The sequence below is a fragment of the Acanthochromis polyacanthus genome, chromosome 18, assembly GCF_021347895.1.
Source record: "Acanthochromis polyacanthus isolate Apoly-LR-REF ecotype Palm Island chromosome 18, KAUST_Apoly_ChrSc, whole genome shotgun sequence".
NCBI lineage: Eukaryota > Metazoa > Chordata > Actinopteri > Pomacentridae > Acanthochromis > Acanthochromis polyacanthus.
The window spans coordinates 20,662,077-20,689,866 of NC_067130.1; the positions used below are offsets into that span (position 1 = coordinate 20,662,077).

The 27,790-nt window shown below is 38.5% G+C and overlaps 1 protein-coding gene across 1 annotated transcript; it reads left to right on the plus strand.

The window, feature by feature from the left end:
* The first annotated feature begins 4,263 nt into the window (after nt 1-4,263).
* On the plus strand, nt 4,264-26,196 carry septin5b (septin 5b). Its single transcript, XM_022202861.2, has 12 exons — nt 4,264-4,539; nt 4,703-4,713; nt 8,034-8,124; nt 13,183-13,269; nt 13,368-13,491; nt 17,927-18,061; nt 18,316-18,433; nt 19,959-20,060; nt 21,462-21,558; nt 21,633-21,768; nt 22,149-22,251; nt 22,408-26,196. Exons 1-12 carry the CDS (start codon nt 4,332-4,334, stop codon nt 22,468-22,470), a joined length of 1,275 nt encoding a protein of 424 aa, XP_022058553.2. The 5' UTR covers nt 4,264-4,331; the 3' UTR covers nt 22,471-26,196.
* The last annotated feature ends 1,594 nt before the right edge of the window (nt 26,197-27,790 follow it).

Here is a 27,790-nt window from a genome sequence, read left to right on the forward strand (position 1 = left end):
CCTGGATCTCATCTATAGAGGTTAATGTTGTGAATTTTCCTTCCACAGAAACTTTGATCTCCACTGACAATCTCTGTGTCAAGTCTGAAGCAAATCTGTTTTCAACAGCTGGATTGTGAGCTAGACCAAGCGCACTTCCTGTGGCGTCATTTTTCTCATTTTATAGATGCACTTGGTTTAGTTTCAGTGATCACAGTTTTCTAACTTGTGTGTCAGTGATCACAGGTGGATTCTCTGCTGTCTGCTTGTCACAGCTCGACTGTAGACCGTGTGCACCGCTGCAGCTCACATCAGTGATACTATGGCTTGTTCTGTACCTTCGCTCTGTTCCTCACAGCTGCTAGCCATGCCCCTGCAGTTAGACTGATTGGAAATCACTTGTGTATTTAGTTTAGTTTCAGTGATCACAGGTTTTCTAACTTGCAAGTCAGTGATCACACATGTCTTTACTTTTGTTGCTTGGAGTTTCTTCTGTCTGATCTACATTTTTAATATAAAAAAAACTAAACCGTTTAACTTTGAAGTATTGAAATTACAGTAATTTGATCAATTTGTGAATCATGCAACATTCATGAGATACTGCACACTGGTGTACTGTATAGTAAATACACTGAACAAAAATATAAACGCAACACTTTTGTCTTATCAAGATGCTGACTAATCAGTATCTTGATATGACACACCTGTGAGGTGGGATGGATTATTTCAGCAAAGGAGAAGTGCTCACTATCACAGATTTAGACAGATTTGTGAACAATATTTGAGAGAAATGGTGATATTGTGTATGTGGAAAAAGTTTTAGATCTTTGAGTTCATCTCATAAAAAATGGGAGCAAAAGCAAAAGTGTTGCGTTTATATTTTTGTTGAGTGTAAAAACGGTACAGTCTTATCTTTAATATTTAGACTTGGATACATTTCTAGCATTAATTTTGTTTCTCTGTTGGAAAGCAATGTGGCTCAGTGCCTGTTATTTGAAATCCATCTGTCCATTATTTATACACCACTTAGTCCTCATTAGGGTCACGGGGGCTGGAGTCTATCCCAGCTGACTTTGGGTGAAGGCAGGAGACACTTTAGACAGGTCACCAGTCTATCACAGGGCTAGAGGCCAACAATTTAGATTTACCAAATAACTTCAGCATGTTTGTGGACAGAACTGCACAGCAAGAAGATCCTCAGTTCAAATCCCGGGGTGGGCGTGGGATCTTTCTGCATGGAGTTTGCATGTTCTCTCTGTGCATGTGTGGGTTTTCTCCGGGTACTCCGGCTTCCTCCCACAGTCCAAAAATATGCTGAGGTTAATTGGTTACTCTAAATTGCCCGTAGGTGTGAATGTGAGTGTGATTGTTTGTCTGTATATGTAGCCCTGCGACAGACTGGTGACCTGTCCAGGGTGTCTAGGGTGTCTCCTGCCTTCACCCAAAGTCAGCTGGGAAACCTCCTGTTTCCAGTGTCCGTCCCCTCAGGCTCTTTCTGCCAATTAGAATCCTCCATCTATGCTTTTTGATACTTTGGCTGCCAAACAGATGATGGAGTATCTGATACTATTTGTGCTGGAGGTCTGGTTGGGTCCCTTGGGAGGTCAGAAACTTTCAGTTCCTGAAAAACCAGGTTCTATTTACAGCTCACTCTGGCCTGTTAAAGAACGATGTGTCTTTGATTAAGATCAGTCTAAGAGAGCAGTGGAAAGGCTTTCCTGGAAGTGTTGCTATAACCGTGGTTTTGAATTTTCCAAACATACAGTTTCTCAAATATAACAAATAGGTGAAAGGTCAAAGTCTGTTTGAACAATGGCAGAAATTAATATCACTACCATTATGATTACTATTATTATCAATAAATGAATGCATAGAAAATGTGAAAGTTATGAATGACCATGTGACTGAAACATGAAAAACATGATGCAGATCACTTTATCCACTACAGCATGTTTTCATTATTTCGTGAAATTACACATAATAGCTAGTAAAATCACAGAAAAAATTTATCAATTTACATATTAATCACAGAACAACTGATGAAAACTATACATACTGTCCACATCAAAAACAGCATTTTTAAAGTTCTGAATTCATTGTTTTACATTTTTTACTGTATTTAATCGGTAAAAATATTGTTTTTCACTAGTTTTTTAATAGAAAAATATATCTATCAAGGATTAGAAATTTGCTGAAAAAATGTACCCGTTATTATAAAAATTCCACCTGTTTGTTTTTTTTTAATTGCGGAAACTATCTAGGAAAATCACAACTTGAAGGATTAATTTGAATGTTGACTCCTAGAAAACTGTAAATTCCAAAAGTCTAAAATTGTGCATAAAGTCTACATCAACATAGCTGTATTTTTACAAATGGTAATTTGTTCTTTTAAATGGTGTGACTTTAAAATTACAATTTTGCTGTATATAAATAACTCGAAAATGTAATTATTTTTTATAGTTTCTGTTAATTTGTTTAATATTATTGTTATTATATATTTTTATGGCTCTGCTTGGCTTTTTTTTAAACAGTTTTGTAACATTATAGTATTCCACCTTTTTAATCACATTTTTTCTGGCAACATTTCTGCCAGATTTTCCTAGTTTTCTAGAATGTTTTTACAGTGAATGTATTTCTATTAATATTATGTCAGTGTTTTTACTTAATGGGTTACTCTGTTGTTCAAAAGTGTGGGGTCACCCACACAATTTCATGTTTTTCATGAAAACTCACACTTTTATTCATGTGCTAACATAACTGCAGGCTAATCATCAATGAGCCTTTCAACACCATTAGCTAACACAATGTAGCATTAGAACACAGGAGTGATGGTTGCTGGAAATGTTCCTCTGTACCCCTATGTAGATATTCCATTAAAAAATCAGCTGTTTCCATGTAGAATAGTCATTCACCACATTAACAATGTCTGGACTGTATTTCTGATTGATTTAATGTTATCTTCATTGAAAAAAAATGCTTTTCTTTCAAAAATAAGGACATTTCTAAGTGACCCTGAATTTTTGAACGGTGTTGTATGCTTTTCTTTCACCACTGCTGTCTATTATTCCATACCTCTTGATTAGTGTTCTATGAATTAATTAATTCATTTTTATTATTACCACATGAATTTCTGAGTAAATATGCAGCTCAGACATTTAAACAGCTTTGTCCTGTTTGATCCGTCTATGGCAGAGGTATCAAACCTGCGGCCCATGGGGCAAAACCGACCCTCCGTAGAGTCCAATCCGGCCTGTGAGACGACTCAAAGTGTAAAAATTACAGAGAAGACATTAACAGCAATTTGTAAATTTGTAAAACTATGAATTTAAAATCATTTCTAAACCATGACAAGTTGTTTTGATCATAAAGTATTGTATTCCTCAGTGTTCTTTTGTCAGTTTGTGTCTCATTTTTGTAATATTTTGTCTTGTTTTGTTAATTTTTGTCTTTTTTGTGAGATTTTTGTCGTTTGTCTCATGTTTTTGTCATTTTGTTTCTTGTTTGTGTCGGTTTCTGGTTCCTTTTTGGCTTGTTTTTTTCTTATTCTTGTCATTTCATGGTTTGCTTTATTTGCTTTTTGTATATCGATTTTGTCGTTTTGTGTATTTTTTTGTCTCACTTTTGTTAGTCTATATTTCTCATTTTGTTTCTTGATTTTGTAGTTTGTCTCATTTTTTTTGTTGCTTTGTAACTTTTTTGTCTGTTTTTCGTCTCTTTTTTGTTTTGTTTCGAGTTGTTCGTCTCATTTAAAAAAAAAATTGTATCTCATTTTGTAATATTTTGTCTTGCTTTTGTCATTTTGTGTCTCGTTTTTGTAATACATTGTATTACTTTTGTCATTTTTTGCCTTTTTTTGTCTGACTTGTTGTTTTGATCATAAAGTAGAATACTATATACCTGATACCTGTGACTAAATGTTTTGTGCCTTTGTAGACACACTGTGATCTGTAAGTTGTAATGTGTAAATGATGAAGTGAGGAATAATATTGTTGAAATTGAGTGTATTTTTTTTTTAAATTTCAGGTTGTTCGTAATGCTTTATAAAAAGATAATTCCTTAAATGTAAACTTTTTGCGCTAAAACAAAGTAAAAGTTTGAAGTTGTTGTTATTTACAGGTTATCATGCTGTGATTTTACTGGTCTGGCCCACTTTAGATCAAACTGGGCTGGATGTGGCCCCTGAACTATAAGATCTCTGGTTTGATCAAACATGGAGCTACACCGCCCCCAGCTGGTGGTCTCATGAACTGCACACACACATATATATACACAATGGATCAGCTCATTATCAGTCTGCAAACAGGCAGTAAACACACAATGTGGAGACAAAAACACGTCGCATACTGACAGCTATGCGGGGTTTTTTTGCTCTTCTTCTCCACACATGTGAGCTGCTGCTACTGCTGCTGCTGGATCTTCCCCCCTCTGTGACGGAGCATCGCAGCCTCCATCATCACAGGCTGCAGCTCCGCCTCCTGCATCCAGTTTGGACGCAGCTTCCACCAACAGAGTCCAAGATGACGACCAGCAGCAGGTACAAGAACCGCGCTCCCCGGTCAGGTAAGCTGCCGCAGGTGATGCTCAGCTCCAGCTGCTCGGTTCCCGAACCTTCTGCTAACGAGGCTCCTCTCTTTAATGTCCTTTCCCCTCCTGCTGGATGCGCCTGGACGTGTCTGTGATCCGCTGCCCGACGTCTCCTGGAATTTGGCTTCATATGTCTCAGATGATGCGGAGGTAAGACACAAAGGTCCTTGGCTGCTTAGTGCTCCTCAGAGCTGCTGAGGTCAGTGATGATGATGATGATGGTGATAGTGCTGATGGTGATGATGGTGACCCCGGGCATCATGTCATGTCTCCCTTTGTGTGCACTCTCAGTGGTGCTGAGGATGCATGTTTACATCAGTTTCAGCACGTTCCTGTAAATTCAGTCACAAGTTGACCAGCTGTGAATCGAACTTCTCCTCATGCCAACCTGCCTGTATCAGTCTGTAACATCTGTGCACATCTGTAGAGCTGCAACGGCTTCAGTGGTGGAGGAACAACTGCTCAGCCGTTTCTACAGTGTTGAACGTTCAGTGATTCCTGCTGCTCATATATGAGAATCTGATGTTTTGTTCATCATGTATGATGCTTTGCCTGCATCTAGTGATCATTTTTTATGAGTGTTTAATCCCACTTTTGAAAAAAAAATCAGAGCAAAACCTCACAGCCCAGTGACATCAACAGTAATCATTAAAAGCATTCTGTAAAAATATTCAGTTTACTGTGGTATAAAACAAAGAATTCTCCTCACATTTAAGATGCTGGAATCAGTCAGTGTTCTGCATTTCTGCTGGTAAAATCGCCTCAGCGTTAAAAAGATCACATGATTGTTGATAATTTATGGTTTCTAATGATTTAAGCTTTGACACAGCTCCAAATTAGACCGATTTAAGCTTATGGAGGAAAAAATGGACTTAGACAGGCATGAAATAAGACGGGCTACGCAGTGGTGTGCTGGTTAGCATTTTTGCCTTGCGCCTAGAAGATCCTTGGTTTGTGTCCTGGTCTTCCTGGGATCTTTCTGCATGGAGTTTGCATGTTCTTTCTGAGCATATGCGAGTTTTCTCTGGGTGATCCGGCTTCCTCCCACAGTCCAAAACATGCTAAGGTTAGTTGGTGATTCTAAACTGTCCTTAGGTGTGAATGTGAGTGTGATTGTTGGTCTCTATGTGTAGCCCTGTGATAGACTCCAGGCCCTCCACAAGCCCAGTGAGGTTTAAGAGGTGTATAGATGATTGATGGATGAAATAAGATGATTTTTCTAACCTTAAAACTACTTCCAGTTTTGTTTTTGGTAAACTAATGTCCCAAAACTCAAGAATATTCAGTTTACAAAGCTGTAAAATAGAGAAAATCACCAAATCCTTGTACTGGAGCGGCATATTTGCATGTCAGAGGTTTCAAAATCACAAATTATTTGATATTTTTTTCTGAAAAAAATCACTCGAATGTTTCCAAATGACCATAATATTTGAAGAAAGCCACTTTGAATTATAGAACACAGAAAATCAACAACCCTCAACATTAGAGGTGCTTGAATCAGAGAATATCTGTCATTTGTGCTTGAAAGATTATGGAAAATATGATGAAAATAGTTGTAAATTAAGTTTATAATACCATTGTTTGAGAAAAAGTAGAAAAAGACAGTTTTTTTTCCAACTTTAAAGCTACTGAAGATTAAAAAAGATCTTTTTTTACCTAGCAACCAAAAATTACAAGAAATATTTAGCTCACTTTTTATAAAAACAGGGAAATTATTGCTTGATTTTAAAAAAGACTTAAAGGTTAAGAAAATACCCAAATAGTTGGACAAAATATAATGAAAAATTTAACACAGAGTAAAATTAGATGACTTTTCTAACCTACTTTAGGCCAACTTTTGTTAAACCAGGTCTTGAAAACTGAAAAAAAGGTCATTTATCAAGGTACAAAACTAAGAAAAGAAGCAACTCCTTGTTCTATAGGAGCTAGAAAATTGAATATATTTGATATTTTACTGAAGAAACTACTGAAAGGTTAATAAATGACCAAAACAGCAGATTCACTTTCTGTGGAAAATTATTGAGACAACATGGAATTAGGTCTTTTTTTCCCCCAAAATGTAAAGCTTCTTTGGATAAATAAAGATAATAAATGTATGTTTTAAAGGTCTGATATATAAAAGACAGATGAACACCAGCAGTTCAAACACTCAGAGTGAAAAAATAAGCAGAAATATGTAACTTTGAAATTTAGTACCCAAAAGCAGCTTGGCAAAGGAGTTTTAAAACCCATTCATTTTAATGTCAAGGGTAGAGGTTCAGGAATCCTGCAGAGAACATAGCGTCTTACAGCAGCAGCTCCTCACTCTGTCTTCTCTCCAAAATCCCACGAACGGTTTCATAATTTCCCTGCCTTGGTCCTGCCTCACAGCTCCGAGTTTTCAGGTCCTGTTGGACAGCAGCGCTGAGGCTGAGTCAGAGCAACGCGCTCAGACGCTGCAGTCTGAGTATTTCGGTGATGTGTGCGTGGGTGTGACTTGCAAACGCATCCACAGACAAAATGTCAATATGGAAGCAATGCACAAACACACACATCACACCTCCCACCCTCAGATCTCTTCAGCAGACCAGCTAATGCACCCAGATTTGGTATTAAAAGCTTGACGTATCCTCAAGTGGAGATGTTTGGGCAGAAATCTAATGCAGGCTGTGATGGGCAGCACTTATATTTGGCCATCTGTCTCTTCCAAGCCTCTGCTTTTTAATCTTTTCTGCCCTCTTTCTACGCGTTCGCATACGTGCTGCCTCCACGCTCCCCACCCCCTCCTGAGAGTGGCTGCCTGCCACACTGTGTTATGAATACTTGGAAGACCTCAGGGCTCGCTCTCCCTCCACCCTCCTCCATTAAACATGAAAGGAATTCATGTGAATGTCCTACTAACACAGCTACTGCAGCAGCACGATGAGCATCAGGAGTTTAACCCTCCTGTTGTCTTCATTTGTGGGCGCCAGAAAATGTTGTCTCCTTGTCTGAAAAAAATCCAAAAATTAAGCAAAAAAAATCCCCCAAAATTCTGAAAATTTGCAAAACTTTCAGGAAAAAAAATCCAATAATTCTTTAAAAATTTCCCTTTAATGATTTATTTTTAAAAAATCCCCCAAATTTGGCAAGAAAATTATTGCAAATGTATAAAAAATAAATCCTGAAAATATCTAAAGTGATTACGTATATATCAGTAAAACTTCTAATATTTTCTTTAAGAACATTCAGAAAAAATCAACCAAAATCCAGCAAAATTTGCTGGATTTTGTTTGATTTTTTTTCTGAATGTTCTTAAAGAAATATTTTTTAACATTTCTTTTTTTCCACCAAAAAATGTTCCAAAATTTCCCAGAAATGTTGGAAATGTGAACATCAGAAGTTTCACTGTGAAAATCATTTTTTTCTCCCACATTTTCAAACTTTAAAACAATTTGACTCTCAGGACAACATGAGGGTTAATGTTTTTCTGTTTGTGTCGTTGCTTCTAGGAAAAAGACTACGTTGGATTTGCGACGCTGCCGAACCAGGTGCACAGAAAGTCGGTGAAAAAAGGATTTGACTTCACACTCATGGTGGCAGGTGAGATCTGCTGCTGGTTTTTTCTCTCCTCTTCTGTGTCACAGTACAGTACGTAAGTTAACATTTCTTTCATCAGTCTTTCTCTCCACAGACACATGCGGTGTTATACAGTGGTGGAAAAAGTTTTTGGACAGCCTTAAAATTTGACACAATCTCAAATATTATCATGAAATATTTGTGGAATAAATCTTTTTGGTGTTTCAGAAGGCGTGTCTGCATTAGACAGACACAAACAGAAATGATATTTCTATTTTTGTTTATTGTTTTCAAGAAAAACTAACAAAACTAAATTCTTGAGAGTTTCAGTGTGTCAGTTCTCAACATTGTCGGTATCAAAGTCAACAAATGACAGAATGTGTTAAACACCTCATGTCTGGGGAATTGAGCTGACCACTCTAAGACCTGGATACTGGCCCTGGATGTGTTCAAGGGGCATTATCTTGTAGAAACATCCAGTTTTGACCTGGACAGAACAGAGCATGTTTGTTTGGAGAATGGTACAATACTTGGCAGAGTTCAATGTGCCATCACAGACAGTGAGATGACCAACACCAGCAGCAGTCATGCATCCCCAAACCATGATAATGCCTCCACCATGCTTAACAGTAGGTACTGTACATGCTGGAGATCATGCTTCACCTGGCCTTCTGCTTAGCCTCACATTAGCAGGAGGAAAACAAAGCTGGAAATTGGACTCATCTGACCACAGAATCTTCTTCCAGTTCCTGGCTGTCCAGTTCTTGTGTGCTTGGACCCAACGAGGCTAACCTCTGTCTCTCATTGATCAGGGGCTTCTTGACAGCCTTGTAGGACCTTAAGACATGATCTAAGAGCCGATCACGTACAGTGCAGGTGGAACACTGGACACCAGTTTGGTTTGACCACTGCTGCTGAAGCTCCTGGGATGTCATTTGGCGGTTTTTCCTCCACACGTGGATCAGGATGCTGAAAAAAACCTTTGGAAACCCAGATCTTTGTCTGTCTTCCAAGCTGTTGGCTCGGCTGTATTTCTGCAGAGTTTATCCAACTGCTGAAGGACTGCATCTGCACTTCCTGGCTCTCTGACGGCAGCTGTACCCTTCCTGGCTGAGAATCTGTATCTTCAGGCATGTTTCCTGTGTTAGGCTCCTTGTTTTAGCCTTTTTTGTCTCTGAAGAACTTTGAAATGTGCTGCCTTTATATAGACACAGCACAGCAACAAAAATTGTGTTCGACCTTCACTAGTGGATCACTGGTACCAAAATGACTCAAAATGCCTTATATATTTTAATGGAATCAATCACTTTTAAGTTTTAATGACTTTTTTTAGGATTTGTTTAGTATTTTGGCTGTGACCGTACTAAAAGAAATAACACTTGAAGACCTAAAAGTGCTTCTTAATGCAATATTTCACAAAAACATGGCGTGTCTGTCACTGTAAGTTTATATTTTAATTTGGGTTTATCCATGGGCTTTCATGATGCATCTATACACATCATCTCAACACCTTTTCCACTTTTTGAGTTCCTTTTCATCAAACTCCCACCTGTGTGCTTCACTATCAGGACTCTACATTCAGTGTTTTAGTCCTGGTTAGATTCACACCAAACATGCCGAACCCAATCAGAGCCAAACAAATTTATCTCAGCCCCATCTAACTAAACAACGTGTTTCCAACATTTGTCAGGCTTCTTTTCACGTTTTCATTGTAGTTTTTGCGAAACAGCAAGCAAGGGATTTTTTTTCTTGGATGATGTTCACAGAAATTGATGTTGTCAACTGTAGCTGAGCTGAACAGAAACTCTGATTTCCTTTGGTAATGCCTGTGCCAAGTCTGAAGCAGCTGCCCATCTGTTTTCTAGAGGTACATTGTGAAAGTAGAGCACTGTCCATGGGGTCATTTAAGGAGGATGACCACTGCAGCTGTTGTTACTGGTACTATGGCTCGTTCTGTGCTTCCTGAGTTCTGCTGCAACTGTGTCCTAAAGATTCTTAGATAGCCCCTGATCTTTCTGTATTCTACTCTTCATCTTTATGAAGCATAACAGAGGAAATACTCGACTGTTCAGCTTCAAAAGAAATTATTGAATGTTGAATCATATGACAAATACTTCACAGGAATGTACTCACTTCTGCTGTATACTGCATCTGCACTGCTGCTATTACAGACAGTTTACGTGAACACACTGTCAACAAATGTATTCTACTTTGCACTTGAGTCTTTGATTTATAAAGGTCTGTGGAGATATTGAGGATCTCTCAGCAAAGACTTATTCACACCAGTTTGGCATGTGGTAACAACCCAAAGTGTTTTTCACACTGAAAGTCTCAAAGCAAGACAGGATGTACTTGTTTCGAGGCAGCTTTCCCATCACACCTCCGCAACGTCTCAGTTTTCACAAATTTCGTGTGTCCTGTGAAAATGTCTAGCTCTGTTGAAGGCTGAAAGCTGATCTTGAAGATTAAAATGAGTCATAAATTAAATGTTAAGAACTAACCCCTGCAGCTTGAAGGATACTGAAGCATAAATCACTGTCTCCTTTGTACATTTTGTGTGCTTTTGACAGTTTTGAATCCATTAAATTCACATTATGATTGTAGTTGAATTGATTATTCCTCCAAGGAATGTGGTGGAGTTATGTGACAATCGCTGTTGGTTTGCTTGTCTGTATTACTCAAAAATGGACTTGTTGAATGGATTTGGATGGCATTTTCAGGGATGTTCAGAAAGGACACAAGGACCAGTTGATTGGATGTTGGCAGTGATGCAGCTCATAGTCTGGATCCACAGATTTGTCAAAGATTTCTGCATCATTGCGAGATAGAGGTCACTGTAACTATGGCTATAAGTAAACACTACACATGACCACATGATTGCGATCCCACTACAAATTGACTGCTGTGGACCACGAATTTTTTAATGATTTCGGAAATCATACAACGACTGAGCAGCCTTCGTGGAGCACTGCTCTCTCTGAGTGCTTTTCTTGTTTTTTTCTGTGACTTTACTTTCAATGTTATCTAAATTGCCTTCAGTAATGTCAAAATGCTTCTGTTCAGATTTGCATCTTGAGCCACGGTTGTGATATATCGTCTTGGACAGCAAAACCATCACTGTGACATTTGAGTCAAATCAGATATCAGCCAGTGTGCCAGAGTCTGGCCGAAATTGGATTTTGTGCAGTCCTGGGTGTGTCTGCTTGTTGTTATGGTTCTTTGTGTGTGAGATGTTGATGTAGGACAGACTTCTCACAGAGGTGATCATCAGTGTTGATTGTGCTTTAAGTCTGCATCCAGAACCTCTGGAGCGGCAGAAGCTCCATAATCATAACTTTTAACTATATATTTAAATTGGTTATTCCTTGGTTTTATTTACCATGAACAATTTCAACTGTTGATTTATTAGCTTTAGCTGAGAGTACTAGTTTAAACTGTCTATTTAAATTATTTTATCAAGTATCAGCGAATTCATTAATTTATTTATTCATTAATATTAGCTGATGTTAACCATTTAAACTAGGTTTTCAAATTTTACCAGTTTCACCTCATTTGTTACTTTTAGTTATTTCGGCCTGTCATGAGTTTAAGCTAACTGTTACTTGCCAATTAATTTATATGGGTCATTCCAGAGTTGGAGAACATTTGGGTTTCAAAATGTTTGAAAAATAAACCTTCTCTTTTACAATTTTCTGCTACAGATTCATCAATAATAGGTAATAAACTATCAAAAGCTTGATTGACTCAGCTTACACATCAATAGTACCATGTTTATTCCATGTTTTTTTTTGTTTGCTAACCCTACTCTAATCACAGTAACAGGGTTGCTAATCCATGCTAATGTTAGCTATTTCTCAGTAGTAGAAGCAAGATATTTAGCTAGCTGCTACTGCTGACCAAGAGGACAAACTGACTGATGGAAAACAGTAAAGAAAAAAGTAAAAATAATTTGTCTTTTCCAGATAATATGAAGTAGAGTGAGACATTCAATCAGGGCTGACAATGTTATGAAAATATTAATAATAGAAGAGAGGACATAGCTTTGCTCTACCCATTCTTTTGGAAAACTGTTTGATGATGTTAATTCCAGAGTTTCATGTGATTCACTGTTTTCTTCTTCTACCAGCTATAAAGGTTATGCTAACAGGGTTGTTGTGGGACACACATTACATGCATAATAATTATTATTTAAAATATTCTGTTGATTAAAAAATGTTCCCACAATTACAAGAGACATCAATGAAAAAAAATAATACCAAAAAAAGGAGATTTAAATTTTATCTTAATTATTTTTTTTCTTTTTTAGATTCAATTTGGTCATCAGAGGGGTGGGACGAGAGAAAAATGACGTTTTAGGGGAAACTATATTAGTCAGACTAATATAGTATTTAAAAAAATATTGACACCCCTTCTGTGGAGTTAAACAATGAGAATAAATGCAGACATTTAAAAATATATATAGATATATATTTTCAAACGTTCTTTTCTCCTAGTCCTTTTTGGATTTGGACTCAGAACAAGTATATTTACAAAACAACTGCATGTTTTAGTATGTTGTATATGAATTATTTGAAATTTAATGAGTGAGATGTAAAATGTTCTCCAAATCTGGAATGACCTAAATGGTGAATTCAACCACTTATACAACACTTACAGCCGTCTTTTTCAAGTTATCTGCTTGCTTGCTAACTGTGGCTTGCACTGTCAGATGCAACAGGGTTGTTACTTTTACTCCATGATACAAATATATGGGCAAATCATCAAATCATGTCACAATTTTAGACTTTGTTAAATTTGTGAAACTGGGGGCATCCTGGTAGCTAAACTTGGGCTATGGTCCCCGATGCAGTCATGGGTTCAGATCCATGGCCCTTTTGCTGTAGATCCCCCCTCCAGTCTTCTCCCTACTTTCCTGTCTCTCTCCACTGTCCTATATAATACAGGCTAAAAGGCCAAAACAAAAACAAAAAAAGTGAAACTGGGCTTCTTCAACATGTTTTCTCTTCTGCCAGAGCCAAAGAGACAAACATGCCTACAAAAACCAAACAATGAATACTCTGAATGTGTGTATGTATGTTACAGGAGAGTCTGGCCTGGGTAAATCCACTCTGGTGAACAGCCTCTTCCTCACTGATCTGCATAAAGACAGGAAGCTGCTCAACGCTGAGGGTGAGTGATGAATCAACCACACAGCTCTGTACCTTTGTTCCTATATCTCTGATCGCCTTGTTAAATGTCTTTATCTGTATATTGTTTTTGTCCTCTAGAGCGCATCAGTCAGACGGTGGAGATCACAAAGCACACAGTGGACATTGAGGAGAAGGGGGTGAAGCTGAAACTGACTATTGTGGACACTCCAGGTTTTGGAGACGCTGTCAACAACACAGAGTGGTGAGGTTTCACTTTGTACCTTGAAATCTGATCAGTGAAAGCTATTTTAAAAGCTTAGTGGTAAATAATATTACATGGAGGAGGCTTTCTGGACTTTAAGTTAAGTGAACTGGTTCCCCTGCATACCACTTATCTGTGCCTCTCTGGATTTTCACCCACACATTAATAGGACTGCTGAAGTTCTGAAAGCGTTGCTGCTCAACACTGGTCTTCTGTGGCTACACAAAGCACATGAAAAAACTCTGAAACGCTGGCACCAAGGATGTCAGAAAATATATGTTTTAAAATGATGGAGTACTGTAACTTTAAAAAAATTGTAAAATGGTAAAATCTATAAAATAACAAGAAAGGCACTCAGAGAGTACAGTATTCCACCAAGGTTATATGCCATTGTCAGAAATGCAACATTTGTTTATTTCTTACTTATTTATGATAGGAAATCATGACAACATAGATTATTGACGAATATGCGAATATTCGCATCAGTTCGTAACATTCATGCAACATCGTCCAACTAGGGGGCGGGGTATCCGAATATTCGGATCTCAAAATAAATGTTCGGATACCATGGTAACGTCCAAATATTCAGATATTCCTGTCGAGCTCTCGTAACTTTACGGTTATACATAGTTAAAAAAAACAAAACAAATCATTGTTCGTAAAAATGTAAATATATCGTCTTATTTTTGTTTTGTGTAAAACACCTGGTTACTGTTCTTTTTACTGAAAAAGAGAGAACTTATTTTGTTCTGGACTATTATTAATTTCAGATTAATCCACATCTACGTAGCCCGTTTGTAGCGACTGGATGGTGTTTGTGGGATTCAAGTCAGAATTAACCAGTGTTAATGGTAGAGCTACAACTAATGCTTATTTTTTATTGTTGAGTAATCTTTCAGTTATTAATTTTTAATTAGTAGTTGTCTGGTCTGGAAAGTGTCACAAAATAGTAACAACAAACACTGATCGTGTTTTCCAAAGCTCAACATGACAAATGTCTTATTTTGTCCGCAACCCAAAGATTTTCAGTTTACTATCATAGAGGAGGAAAGAAAGCCATAAAATTTTCACATTTAAAGAAGCTGGAATCAGAAAATATGCATTTTTCTTTTCTCAAACAGATTATCAAAACAGCTGGCTATTAATGTAATTATTGACAGCAAATCATTTAATCATTGGAGCTCTAATGTACTGTGAAAGGTCATCCATATGTTAAAATAAATTAATAGTAGCTGAAACAGTGAAACTCTGTTGAGGCTCAATACTTGGCTAAACAGAAAATGAAAACAATGTGTTGGCTGGTCTGTGTATGCACGGTATGCTTTCCAAATAATTTTGTAACCATGGTAATGCAGGTAACAGAAGGTAAAACAGATCTGTGTTTAAGCCCCGCTCTGTGTATTTTGGCAGTTCATCCATAAAGAGTGAGTTAAATATAGCAACCACACAGGAATTAATATTACAGTAAGAGACTCCTGTTTTCCTTCCTGCTCGCCACACTTCATCTTATCAGGTCCAGGTGCATTCTGCAATAAAGATGCTGGTTCAGTAAAGTGCTGCATTCCAACACAAGAATCCCTACAGACTATAAGAATATGCAACGTCACCCAGCATTTTCTGTTAAATCTCTTAAACTTTCTACAAACAGATTAATTGGTTTAAAAAAAGCTCGTCTTTGACTATTACTTCGATGCTTTCAGAGCCCATGTTGTGCTTTCTGGCTATTTGGTTTCCTCTCCTTTGTTTGTTATAACTTTGCTGTATGTGCAAAAGATATGCAAACATTAAGTCCACACCAGATGGAGTTAATCTTTCCCATGGAAAACTCTGCTCTTTGACTGAGTTTCTGAGCATGTAAATATCTTCTAGTAGACTCCTAAATCAAAATAATAAAGCTGTAAATCTGATTAATCTTGGCTTATTATCACCATCTCACTGTCTCTCTGGGGTACTGGTCTGTTATTACTCTGTTTAATTACTCGCGACTGTGAACCTATTTGTGACTTTTTTCCCAAAGTGACAAAAAAGTTGTTCCCCTTGTTGCTTTCACATTTTACAGTTTTTCTTACAGTATATATAAATGAAACAGGAAGATTGCAGAGCAGTTTCATCAGAAAATAAGCTCCTGTCATGTCAGGATTTCAGCCAAATTGAGCTTTTATGTATGTATGAGAGTTTGGCAAAATGGTTGACAATCAGATACAACAGCTGAATGCACTCGTGGCATTCTTTCTACAATGGAAAGCAAATCAAATATTCTTCAGAATCCCATCTTCCCAACTCTGTTGCAGAAGTTCCCAGAAATGTGTGACATTTGTAGGTTGTTTTGCTTTCACTCTTCTGTCCAGTTCATCCCAAACTATCTCCATGGGGTTTACGTCTGGAGACTGTGCTGCCACTCCATGTTTTCAAGCTCACCATCTTGTTCTTTTTCCTAAAGTGGTTCTGGCATCGCTTGGACCTATGGTTTGGGTCATTATCTTGCTGTAGGATGAACCCCTGACCAACTAGGAACACACCAGAGAGTACTGCATGGTGCTACAGAATGCCATGGTAGCCATTTTGGTTCAGGTTGCCTCTCACTCTGTACAAGTCACGGAACCTAGATCTAAAAAAACAGCCCCAGACCATCATGCTTCCTCCTCCATGTTTGACAGTTGATGTCACACACTGAGGAACCATCCTTTTGCCTACTCGACGGCGTACAAAAATCCTGCACTATGACCAAAGATTTCAAATTCAGTTCATAATAGCTTCTTCCAGTCTTCATCTCAGGATCTTGTTCACGAGTGATGGAAAAATGGAGCGTGAGATGGACAGATTGGTGCAGCATCAGCAGTAATGTGACCATTGTACCGAAACGTTGTGGTGCAGAGAGAGCTGAGCCGCAAAGCAAAGCTCTCAATTTTCCAGTCCATTTACGTTCTAACCCTCACCTATGGTCATGAACTCTGGGTAGTGACCGAAAGAATAAGATCCCAGATGCAAGTGGCTGAAATGAGCTTCCTCCACAGGGAGGTTGGGCTCATGAAGTAGAGCCAATGCTCCTTCGCGTCGAATAGAGACAGTTGAGGTGGTTCGGATGTCTGAGTTGGATGCCTCTGGGGAGGAGACCCTAGAGCAGACCTAGAACTCGCTGTAGGGATTACATATCTAGTCTAGCCTGGGAATGCCTTGGGATCTCCAGGAAGAGCTGAAAGGCTTTGCTGGGGGAAGGGACGTCTGACATGATCTGCTTCGTCTGCTGCCCCGGAAAAGCGGAACAAAATGAATGGATGGATGGATGGATGTTCTGTCTCTCGTCTGTTCTTAATTGCCTTTTCCTCGCCATTTCTATAGCAACACACTACTTTCTGCTGTACAGTACTGTTCAGATAATGCTCTCAAGGGTATGGTGCCACAATGTGATCCAGCACTACTTTAATGCAGACAGAGGGGGTTGGAAGTAATCAAGAAAAGTTGACACACCTCTAGGATTTGTTAGCACCAACTTTCAAGGCTTGATCAGCCTCCCTTGCTGCAGAACAACTTTAAGTTGTTAACGCATTTCTTGTTCCCTGAAAAAGGCCTTTTTGTATAATTCTGAAATGTACATTATTTGTCATTACCTTTACCTTTGTTAACTTCTGGCAGTTTGCCACTTCCCTTTGTACCATTTCAAGCTATTCATTGGACGTGAACTACTTGAATTTCAATTAAAAAAATAAAAAGTTGGGGCATTCTAAAGCTTTTGACCGGTAGTGTTTAAAGGGTCATTTGATATAAAAATCAGCCAATTCTGAAAAAAAGTTCCCATCAGACCCTCTCAACATTAGGCTTTTTTTTTATATATATATCACATATAACATATAATGCACATAGGAATAGGCTGACATTTTGTTCTTTTTAATTCATTCTTTGTTTTCCAGTATTCTGAACCCTTAATACCTTCATAAGTACAGCAGATCAATAGATTAACCTTTTAGAACTACCAAAAGCTAAAATCTGTTTGTTCAGAGCATTTTTTCTAGAACCTAATCTAAGCATCAGTCAGTGTTGTTTTCAGAATGAATTTATTCAACACTTTAGCCACAAATAACTTATCTGCTGCGGCTGCTCCTTTTGCTTTCACACAACAAACCATGTGAGCATGGAAGGCCCTCCATTAAATGAGGTTTTTACCAGGTTGTTTCATTTCAATGTTGGTGTGATCAGCAGCTTTCACACCAGTCTAAACAAACCTGTCAAACATGCCCAGGTTTATTTCAGCCAAATCAAACAGCTCAGGAGTGAAAGCACTCTTAAACGGCTGGTAGATGTGTTTTGATAGTCTATTTCTCCTAATTTACTGTCATTATGCTAAGCGAAGCTAAGCAGCTTCCAAAACAGCAAATTATTCCTCTCAGTGGTTGTACATTTACAGTAAAAGACGTGCATACATGCTTGTGTTTTCCAGCTGGCGGCCTGTCACTGACTACATCAACCTACAGTTTGAGCAGTACTTCAGAGACGAGAGTGGACTCAACAGAAAGAACATCCAGGACAACAGAGTGCACTGCTGCCTCTACTTCATCCCCCCGTTTGGACACGGGTAACACACATACTGCCATGTACTGCCATGTATATATATATATATATGTGTGTGTGTGTGTGTGTGTGTGTGTGTGTGTGTCTGTCATTAAGCAATAATATACACGTGTCACTAACTTTTTGTCCACTTTTTTTCCTAGCCGACCTCAGAGAGTTGGGTCGGAACAATATTAAAATGAAAGCAGAAAACTTATATCCACAGGCTATTTGTGCACATGCATTAAAATGCTCATTAAGGTTCATGTCTAACTACAGGCTACGTCCAGTCGACATCGAGTTTATGAAGGCCTTGCAGGACAAAGTTAACGTGGTTCCTCTCATCGCTAAGGCCGACTGCCTTACTCCCCTCGAGATAAAGAAGCTCAAAGAGCGGGTAACATTTTAAATAAATATGATTTAACTGCAGCTGTGGCAGCTTCATACTGTATGTAGCAGATAAAAGCTGAATATATGCACTGACCTCTCTGCTGGTGCAGACCTTTTCCTGTGGCTGCTGGCTACTTTTAGTGTTTTATTTATGTTCCTGCTCTGAATTAAACCCACAAAGACGCGTGTGTTTGTCTAAATATAGAAGATGTCCAGAAAGAGTATCTTACAATGCTGTGAAGAAATTTCTTTAGTCAGTGAATATTTTTAAAAAATAAAGTTCTCAGCTTCTTTAAAGTAATAGTTAAACATTGTAGGAGAAATGTTCTTTTTCAGGTTATGTGTTATTTACAAAATTGGAGTTAGGAGGTGGTTAACTTGCCTTAAAAATTACATTCACCAACAACTCCAAAGCTGACCAGCTCCTAGTATCTGTTTTTAACACATACAAAAATTACAAAAATTATATGTTGTAGTTTCAACTTTTGGATATTCCTCAAACGACACATTAGTCTCTGCTGGTTATAAGGTTGTCAGGCGGAATCACAACTGAAAGCATTTTATTTTCATCACATTTTTACTCACTGTCACTTATTTTTCACTGCACCTCTATGGAAACAGCACAACCATGGCTAGAAGTAAAGAGAGCTCAGAAATGTCTGCAAAAAAAATCGAAAAACCCAGAATAAAATGTCCACATAAAATTGACCACTCCACATGCTTGCAAACTTTTCCCCTCTACTCTGCACATCAGCTCTAGCAACATGTCTCACTGTGCTGAATGTATCTTCCAACAACTTGCTCCTCTGTGTACTGTTTCTGAGCCATGCTGCATTTATTTTATTGATCCATTAAGTTTTATTTCCCTCTTAGTCGCTCTTGCTGTCTCCTCTCTGCTCTGTGGAAGCACAGCCTGAATCTGACGGTTCTTTCTTCTTTGTTTCCTACAGTTTCTTTTCCTGATAAATAGCGTTGTTTTGGCTTTAAAAAAGAGAAAGAAACCATGCCTTTCAAACCGACAATATGTTTTGGGGCTCAGAGGATTAAACAAATAGGACACAAGATATAGTTTTGATCTTTGAACTGAGCCAGGCCGACTGCAGCTCTAAGCTAAGCTGAAAACAACCCCTAAACAGTGCTCTTGGACAGATTTATTCAGGTTATCTCCTACTCCTTTAAGATTTTACATTTCAAATTTAAAAGATTTGCACATTTTGCTAAGTTATATTGCTTTACAAATGAAAATGAGAAATGTAAATATCAGATCCATGACTGACTGGGTGGGTGAGTAATTAAGTAAGAAAGTATAGAATTCAGAACTGAAGTTCATTTGGATTTATTTTCAGCTCCGTTCAGTGGTAGATGACTCATACATCTCTCAGCAGAAATTTCCTCTGCACTGAGCTTTAGAGCTGTCATATAGAGAGCAGTGACTTCTGCTAAATTCTAGCACTCCGTGGGAGGCTGCATGTATGTGTGTGTTTCTGCTGTTATCCATCACTTCACATCTCCTATGTCCTCTGTCCATCCAGCTGAGGGAAGAGATCGATAAGTATGGGATAAAGATCTATCAGTTCCCTGACTGTGACTCAGATGAGGACGAGGAGTTCAAGCAGCAGGACAGAGAGTTGAAGGTGAGCATTTCAAGTCCCTACGTTTTTGTGTTTCCCATTGGTAAAAAGTACCATTTGCACTTTGGTACGATTATGACGAATCTTAATTTTGCTTTTGAGCTTTTCTTTTCACTTACACACTGCCTGTCCAAAGAAAAATTCGCCACTTGGATTTAACTGAGCAAATAGATAAGAGCTTTCTATTAGGTAATTACTGCAGTGATGAATATGTTTCAGCTGCAACAACTTATTTAACCCTAGCAGAGGAACTTCTCATTTCTTAAACAACCATGTCAGAAGACATATCCTGTGGTCATAGAAAGGATGTTAACCTGTTTCAGAATGGTCAAATTATTTGCCTGAATCCGGCAAAGAAAACAAGTGAGAATTCTGAAACTACTAAAATCAGGTTAAGAACTATCCGACACATTCTTAAAACGAAATGAAGGGATAGCGGTGAACCATCATCTTCGAGGAATGAATGTGGTCAGAACAAACTCTTAAATGATCGCAGGAAATCAACAGTAGAACTCACAGCTATGTTTAACCGTGAAAGTAAGAGCATTTCCACGTGCACAATGCGAAGAGAGCTCAAAGGACTGGGACTAAACAGCTGTGTAGCTCTAAGAAAACAATTCATCAGTGAGGCTGATCAGAAAAAAAAGACTTCAACGATTGGATTCTGGAGCAATGAAAGAAGGTCATGTCGTCTGATGAGTCCAGATTTACCCTGTTCCAAAGTGATGGGTGAGACCATCAGGGTGAGAAGAGAGGTGGATGAAGTGATGCACTCATCATGCCTAGTGCCTACAAGCCTGTGGGGGTTAGGGCTATGATCTCGGGTTGATTAGGTTCAGCAACGGTATGTTCCCAAAGAATGAGGTCAGCTGACTACCTGAATATACTGAATGACCAAGTCTTTGCATCAATGGAGTTCTTCTTCTCTGATGGCACGGGCATGTTCCAAGATGACGGTGCCAGGATTCATGGGGCTCACATTGTGAATGAGTGGTTCAGGGAGCATGAGACGTCATTTTCACAGGTGGATTGGCCTCCAAAGAGTCCAGACCTCAGCCCCACTGAGAATCTTTGGGATATGCTGGAGAAGACTTTGTGCAGCGGTCTGACTCTCTTATCATCAATACAAAATGTCAGAAATGACACAACAACCAATTGATTAGATTTTGTCAGTGATGTGCCTTATAGTCTGGACCCGTGGATTTGCTAAAGATTTTAGTTGTCAGAAATAAGCAGCCTGTGCTCTCTGAATGCTTTTGTAGTTGTTCCTGGCATCCTTGCTGCCAGATTTTCAGTTTCTTTCCAGATTTTACATTTTTTTTACAGTGTACTTTGAGCATCGCTGCTCTTCCTTTGAGGACAGTATGTGGCTGTTTTACTCTGTCGCTGCTGTTTGTGATGCAGGAGAGCACTCCGTTTGCAGTGATTGGCAGCAACACGGTGGTGGAAGCCCGAGGTCAGAGAGTGAGAGGGCGGCTTTACCCCTGGGGCATCGTAGAGGGTAAGAAAACTGGATGCTGTAGCTGTCAGAAGGGCTTCCAGCCTTGACGTTCATGTTTTTTTTCCTTTGTGCAGTGGAGAACCCTTCCCACTGTGACTTTGTAAAACTGAGGACGATGCTGATCAGAACCCACATGCACGACCTGAAAGATATCACCAGTGACTGCCACTACGAGAACTACCGGGCTCTGTGCATCCAGACCATGACCAGGTGTGTGGGGAGACCATGTGGTTTATTTAGTCATTAACTTAAAATAAACAAGAAGTCATAATTATTCCTAATTATGACACAAAAAAGGTACATTTTTGAGTTTTGGACTGATAAAAAGGCACATTTCTGACTTTCTAACTCAGCCTTTTGCTTTGTTAAATCATAAAATTCATAGTTTTACTGACTGACTTAAACTTAACACTTAAAAAAACTCAACATTCTATGTCTTTTTTAAATAAGATGAGCAGAAAGTAAGAAGTAATGGTGGCAATGAGGCTGAAGTAGTAAACTAATATTGCTCATGATGTTGTGATATTGCATGTGATTTTTAAGTATTGCCCACGGTAACATTTGTAATGCTCCTTGCTTTTCTGTGGCAGTAAGATGAATGCAGATAAGCGGGTGGAGAGTCCTATCCCGATCCTGCCGCTGTCCACACCCGACGTGGAGACAGAGAAGCTCATCAAAATGAAAGATGACGAAGTGAGTGGCTGCTTAAGACTGAATAATGCATTGCAGGAGGTGTTACATAACCAAGATGCTGATGTGAATCGATGACCCATATGTGTGATTATGTAAGGCGTCTCTCATCCTGTTCCTGTTCTCTTTTCTCCTCTGCCTCGCTGTCGTCTCGTGTAGCTGAGGAGGATGCAGCAGATGCTTCAGAAGATGCAGCAGCAGATGCATGAGCAGGACCTGTGACCGCTGCTGCTACACCTGCCTTTACCTTTACATCTTTTATTTATTATCTGACACAGGAGGGAATACCTCACTGAGGCCACCCTCTCCAGGGACAACTGAAGAAATCTCAATATTTCGCCCAGTACTCCAAAAACTGGTCACAGAGAAACAGGGTCATTCCATGAAACATCAATCAGAGTCTCCCACCAGACCCTCAGATCCAGCTGATCTTTTATGTTCAATAACTTTGGTGTATTTAATGAAACCATGCAAAAATTTAGATTCATGCTGTAAATATTTCAAAGTCACAGGCTCTTGAAGTTCACAAACATGGGCAAAATTTTGCACTTTTAAATTTGTGTTATTTTTTCCTAAATTTTTCAGCCCTCCTAATTTCATAAATACAGGATAGAGACACATGAAAACCAAAACCAGTGTTGTTTCTCCATTTCACAGCCATAAGTAACATTCCTGGGTCGGTGTTGAAATATGACTATATTAGAAAAGTGTTGAGAATTTTTTATATTGTGACACCTGGAGTGGATGTAAAATTGATTTGGTTGCAGTTTTTTTTAATCAGAATTCTAATGTGTTTTTCATTCCTGAAAGTTTCATGCTGTGCTTATGAACTTATGAGGCTCAGAAATGATGGAAACAATAATGTGAATTACAAAGCTGGCCCTACAAGAAGCTGGCATGTACTTTCAGGGTCTGTAACTCTGAAAATACACAGAGTTTGAATACCACTGTTTTCATTGCATCACTGAATATGCTAAAGCTACTGTGCATTAAAATCTGCTGATTCTAAGGGAGTTAGGTAGGAATTTTTTTCCACATTTGGTAGATTTTTTATGAAATGACCCAACAGTAAAACGACAGCATGCTGTTTTCGGTGTCTTTTTTTAAATGCAGTCTTTAGCCAAGTGAATCTTGTTAGGCAATAGAGATGAGATTGCACTTTGTTACCTTTAGCTCACAGTAGATACTTGAAATACTCAGTGAGACGAATGCACCATGTCCCAGATTCTTTTAGTAGTTTATGCACTGACTGTGCCAGCGCCTGCCGTTCATGTAGAACGATTGAAAAGCTGCTGATGGTTCATTTCAGTTTGCAGATTCTGACTGCATGGTTTTTAGCAGTGCTTCAGCTGAAATATCACAAAAGAAGTCGAAATAGGGATGTGTTGAGATTTATTTCGGTTAAAATATCTGGATTTGTTAAAGCTGGAGTGCAATACGTCTACATAGAAATGAATGTCGTTATGTTTAAGCCAGTTCGCAGAATTTTGGGGAGATAAAGTAGGTACAGCAGTATCCTGGATCATCCATCCATTCATCCATCATCTATACACCGTATAATCCCCACTAGGATCGCGAGGGACTGGAGTCTGTCCCTGCTGACTTAGGGTGAAGGCAAGGGACACCCAGGACATGTCACCAGTCTATCACAGGGCTACACATACAGACAAACAATCACATCGCATTCACACCATTCAATTTATAATGATCAATTAACCTCAGCATGTTTCTGGACTGTGGGAGGAAGCTGGAGTACCCCAAGAAAACCCAGACATTCACATCGAGAACATGCAAAGTCCATGCAGAAAGATCCTGGAGACGCGAACTGGAGATCCTCTAGCTGCGAGGTGCTAACCATCAAGCCACTGTGCAGCCCCATCCTGGTTTATGATGCAGAATAATAACTTAGGAAGCATTCAAGAATAGTTTCTAAAGAAGATAAAGAAAAAAACTTTGGAGGAAGGATAATAGTGAGACAAAGAAAGATTGACGGTGTCCAATGCACGAGACCACGTTTGTGTAATTACTCTCACTGCCTGAAGAGGGAGATGATAATTAGCCTCTTTTGCCCTGTTCTCTCTCCCTTTGGTACTACAGGCTGTAACAAAAAACCTAGTGGAAATAAAGTCAAATTTATCTATACAGCACATTTAAAAACAACAAGAGCTGCACAAAAGTGCTGTTTGCCTAAAAAACACATTCCATAAAAACACAGTCAAACTAAATAAATGTAAACAAAAGAAGGCAATACAGCAATATGAACAAGAAAAGCACTCAGAGAGCGCAGTACTCCGCCAAGGCTGCTCAGTCATTGTATGATTTCTGACAGATAATATTAATAAATTTTATTTATAAAGCGCTTTACAAGTATCTCAAAGATGCTGTACATAAAATACAATAAAATAAAGCAAGAATGAAAAACAGTTAAAAAGTCAATAAACAGTAATTTAAAAACGACAAAATTAAAATGTTAAATTAAAATAGTATTATTCAATAAAAACATCTCTAAAAAGGTGAGTCTTTAAAGAGGAATTTGAATGTGGAGAGGTTGGTGCAGTCACGAGGGTGAGGGGGAGTGAGTTCCAGAGTGTGGGGGCAGATGAAATCTCTAAACAATTTGTGGTCCACAGTGGTGGATTTGTAATAGATCGCAATCATGTGATCATCAGCAGGCAGCTGACGTGGTGTTCACTTGTTGTCATAGTTACAGTGATGCTGTGCTGCTATCTCACAATGATGCAGAAATCTTTAACAAATCCGTGGATCCAGACTATAAGTCGCATCACTGCCAAAATCTAGCCAGGTGGTCATTGTGTCATTTCTGACCTTCCCTAAAAATATCACCCAAATCCATTAGTCCATTTTTGAGTAATGTTCACACAGACAAACAAACAAACAAACAGACAGACAAACCAACACCGATCGTCACATAAATTTGCCTCATTCCTTTGCGTAGTAATAAAATGTTACAGCACAATAAAAGATGAAGTCAGGGTGTCAAGGTCTCCTTAAATTGAACGTCAATGAGAAGTTTTGGGTCTTGCCATATAAACTGGAAAAAAACTAGCTTTTTCAGCTATGGAAGTTGGGTATGGGTCAATCTACTGTAGTTATAAAGTTATGAGGCCTCAAAAATACTGAAAAAAGTAACGCAAATTGATGAGTGTGAAATTTCAACTCACCACGTGTATTTAAGGGCCTGTAACTCTGGAAAGATACATAACATGAAGGTAAAATTCAGTTTGACTTTGTTAAATACACTGGTGTTATTGTATTTAGTGAATTTTATATGGAATGACTCAAAATGGTTTTAAATGTATTTAAATAACATAAGAAGTGATTTATGTCAGTGTATCTGGGATCTTAGATCAGTCAGCTTAGAGCTCCAGCGACTTCCTATAACCCACATCTTCCAGTAAACCAGCTGCTCAGAATCAGCAGATGACATTAGAACAAAGCAGGATACCATCAGTGACTTTTTAATCTCAGCTCTGCTGCATGTGTGTGTGATCCTGCATACATTTTCTCCCTGACTATATGTGAGGAGCCAGTGTACGTAAAGCCATGATAAATAAATGCCCTCTCCAGATAATCTCCTCAATATATAAAGCCTTTAACCGTGATGAAGCAAAGCCTTGCAGTGTATAATCATCACTGTCCTATCCCACACACTCACACAACGCTAAGTCAGGTCTCAGAGTGCATTTGATACTGTAAACAACAATCTCCCTGTTATTACTACTGATGTTATTATTGAGGTCAGAAAGGTTGAAAAATGCACCGTGCTGCAGGTACTGCTTCATTATTATCATGTTTGTAGAGACACTCACAATGGAAGTGAACTCCCAGCAACCTATTATCTTTATTAAAATAATAGTCATAATAAAATTGTTTGTATATGGAGCCCTTTTCAAAAACTGTGTAAAAATAAAACTACATTTGTTTTCATCTAAAGTGACTGTCTTCTTTATGTAAAAATCCCGCTGTTTAAAACAGTGAACTAGCTACAAACGCTCACCTTTCCTGAAGTTTGTAGTCTGTCACATTTGCAGTTTCACTTGTGCAGGGCTCAAACGTTACATTCTGTTTCAAACTGACTCAACCTTCATATGAAGGATCATCAGTGGTGATGAGAGGTGTTCCTGTGGCTGTCATCAGGAGAAAAAACAGCAGGTTTACCAGTGGAAAAGCCACACGTTTATATTTCTCCCTCAGGTTCGTACTGTCAACACAGAGTTCTACTGTAACATCCTAAGTTATCTGAAGAAGCATATCCAAACAGCCTAAACCAATATATGATGGCATGGGTGTGCTCCAGTGAAGCTCAAAATGCAAACATTTGAGTTTTTGGCTACAACAGCACCACTGTCACCCTGCATCTGCCCTACTCAACAGATGTGGCTCCGTGTGACTTCTTTCTCTTCCTCAAAATGGAATTCAGGTTCACAGGTTGCTGTTTAGGCACAGAGATTTAACACTCAGTATAACTTGAAAATGTTATCGTTATAACAAAATTTTTCATTACGACATACAAATTTATGACGTTATTGTCATGACCTTTTCCTGTTGTAACTACATACTTTTTACCTTGTTAGAACATAAAAATCACGCTTGAATGAGAAAACAGTGTGCAGAGAATGGGTAAATTGAGAATCATGGTTTATGTACATAATTTGATTAAGATTAAGCTTAATGCTTGGGTGGAGACATGATTAGATTCTGTTGTTGTTGATCACACTGGGTGATACTGTGGTAAGTATGTCAACACAAAGAAGGAGCATTATTCAATGAACAATCAGTCAGTGCTTCCCCAGTCTAAAGTCAAAATCTTGCTTTTTGTTTGGCACAGTTGTTTTCTTTAATTAACTAGGAGCATATGTTCCAAAATATGCCTCTATTAGAAATATGTTTTGTCACAGAAGAAATCTTGGCTAGAAAATGACATCAACAAATAGGTCGCAAGAAAAGCACTCAGAGAGTGCAATACTCTGCCATGGGTGTTCTGTCTTAGTATGATTTCTGACGGATGAAATCTTTAAATAATTCGTGGTCTGCAGCAGTCGATTTTAGTTGGACCACAATCATGTGATCGTCAGCAGGCAGCTGATGTAGTGTTCACTTGTTGTCATAGTTACAGTGACGCTGTGCCGCTATCTTGTAATGATACAGAAATCTTTAATAAATCCGTGGATCCAGACTATAAGCCGCATCACTACCAAAATCTAATCACTTGATCCGTGTGTCATTTCTGACCTTCCCTGAAAATTTCATCCAAATCTGTTATTCTGTTTTTGAGTAGTGTTGCAAATGGACAGACAGACATAATTTTGTCTTCAGCTGTACTTGAATGTCCTGTTACTGTGAATATATTCATAGTATGTGTTTTGGAGATTAGAGAGACTGTATGATTTTTCACTAGCTAATAGGGTTGCGACCACCAGAGGGGCATCAGTTAGAATGCAATCCAAGGCAAAGTGTTCCCTTTTGCTCTTTATTTGTAACAAAGGTTATGCAAGTATCTGTATGTGTGTGGTTCTGAAAC

Bases quoted from the DNA above. Each gene is read 5' to 3' on its own strand.
- septin5b (XM_022202861.2), top strand. From the start codon at position 4,332: ATGCGGGGTTTTTTTGCTCTTCTTCTCCACACATGTGAGCTGCTGCTA. The intron at 13,270-13,367 runs GTGAGTGATGAA...TTTGTCCTCTAG, and splicing joins GAAGCTGCTCAACGCTGAGG to AGCGCATCAGTCAGACGGTG. The intron at 20,061-21,461 runs GTGAGCATTTCA...TTTGTGATGCAG, and splicing joins AGCAGGACAGAGAGTTGAAG to GAGAGCACTCCGTTTGCAGT.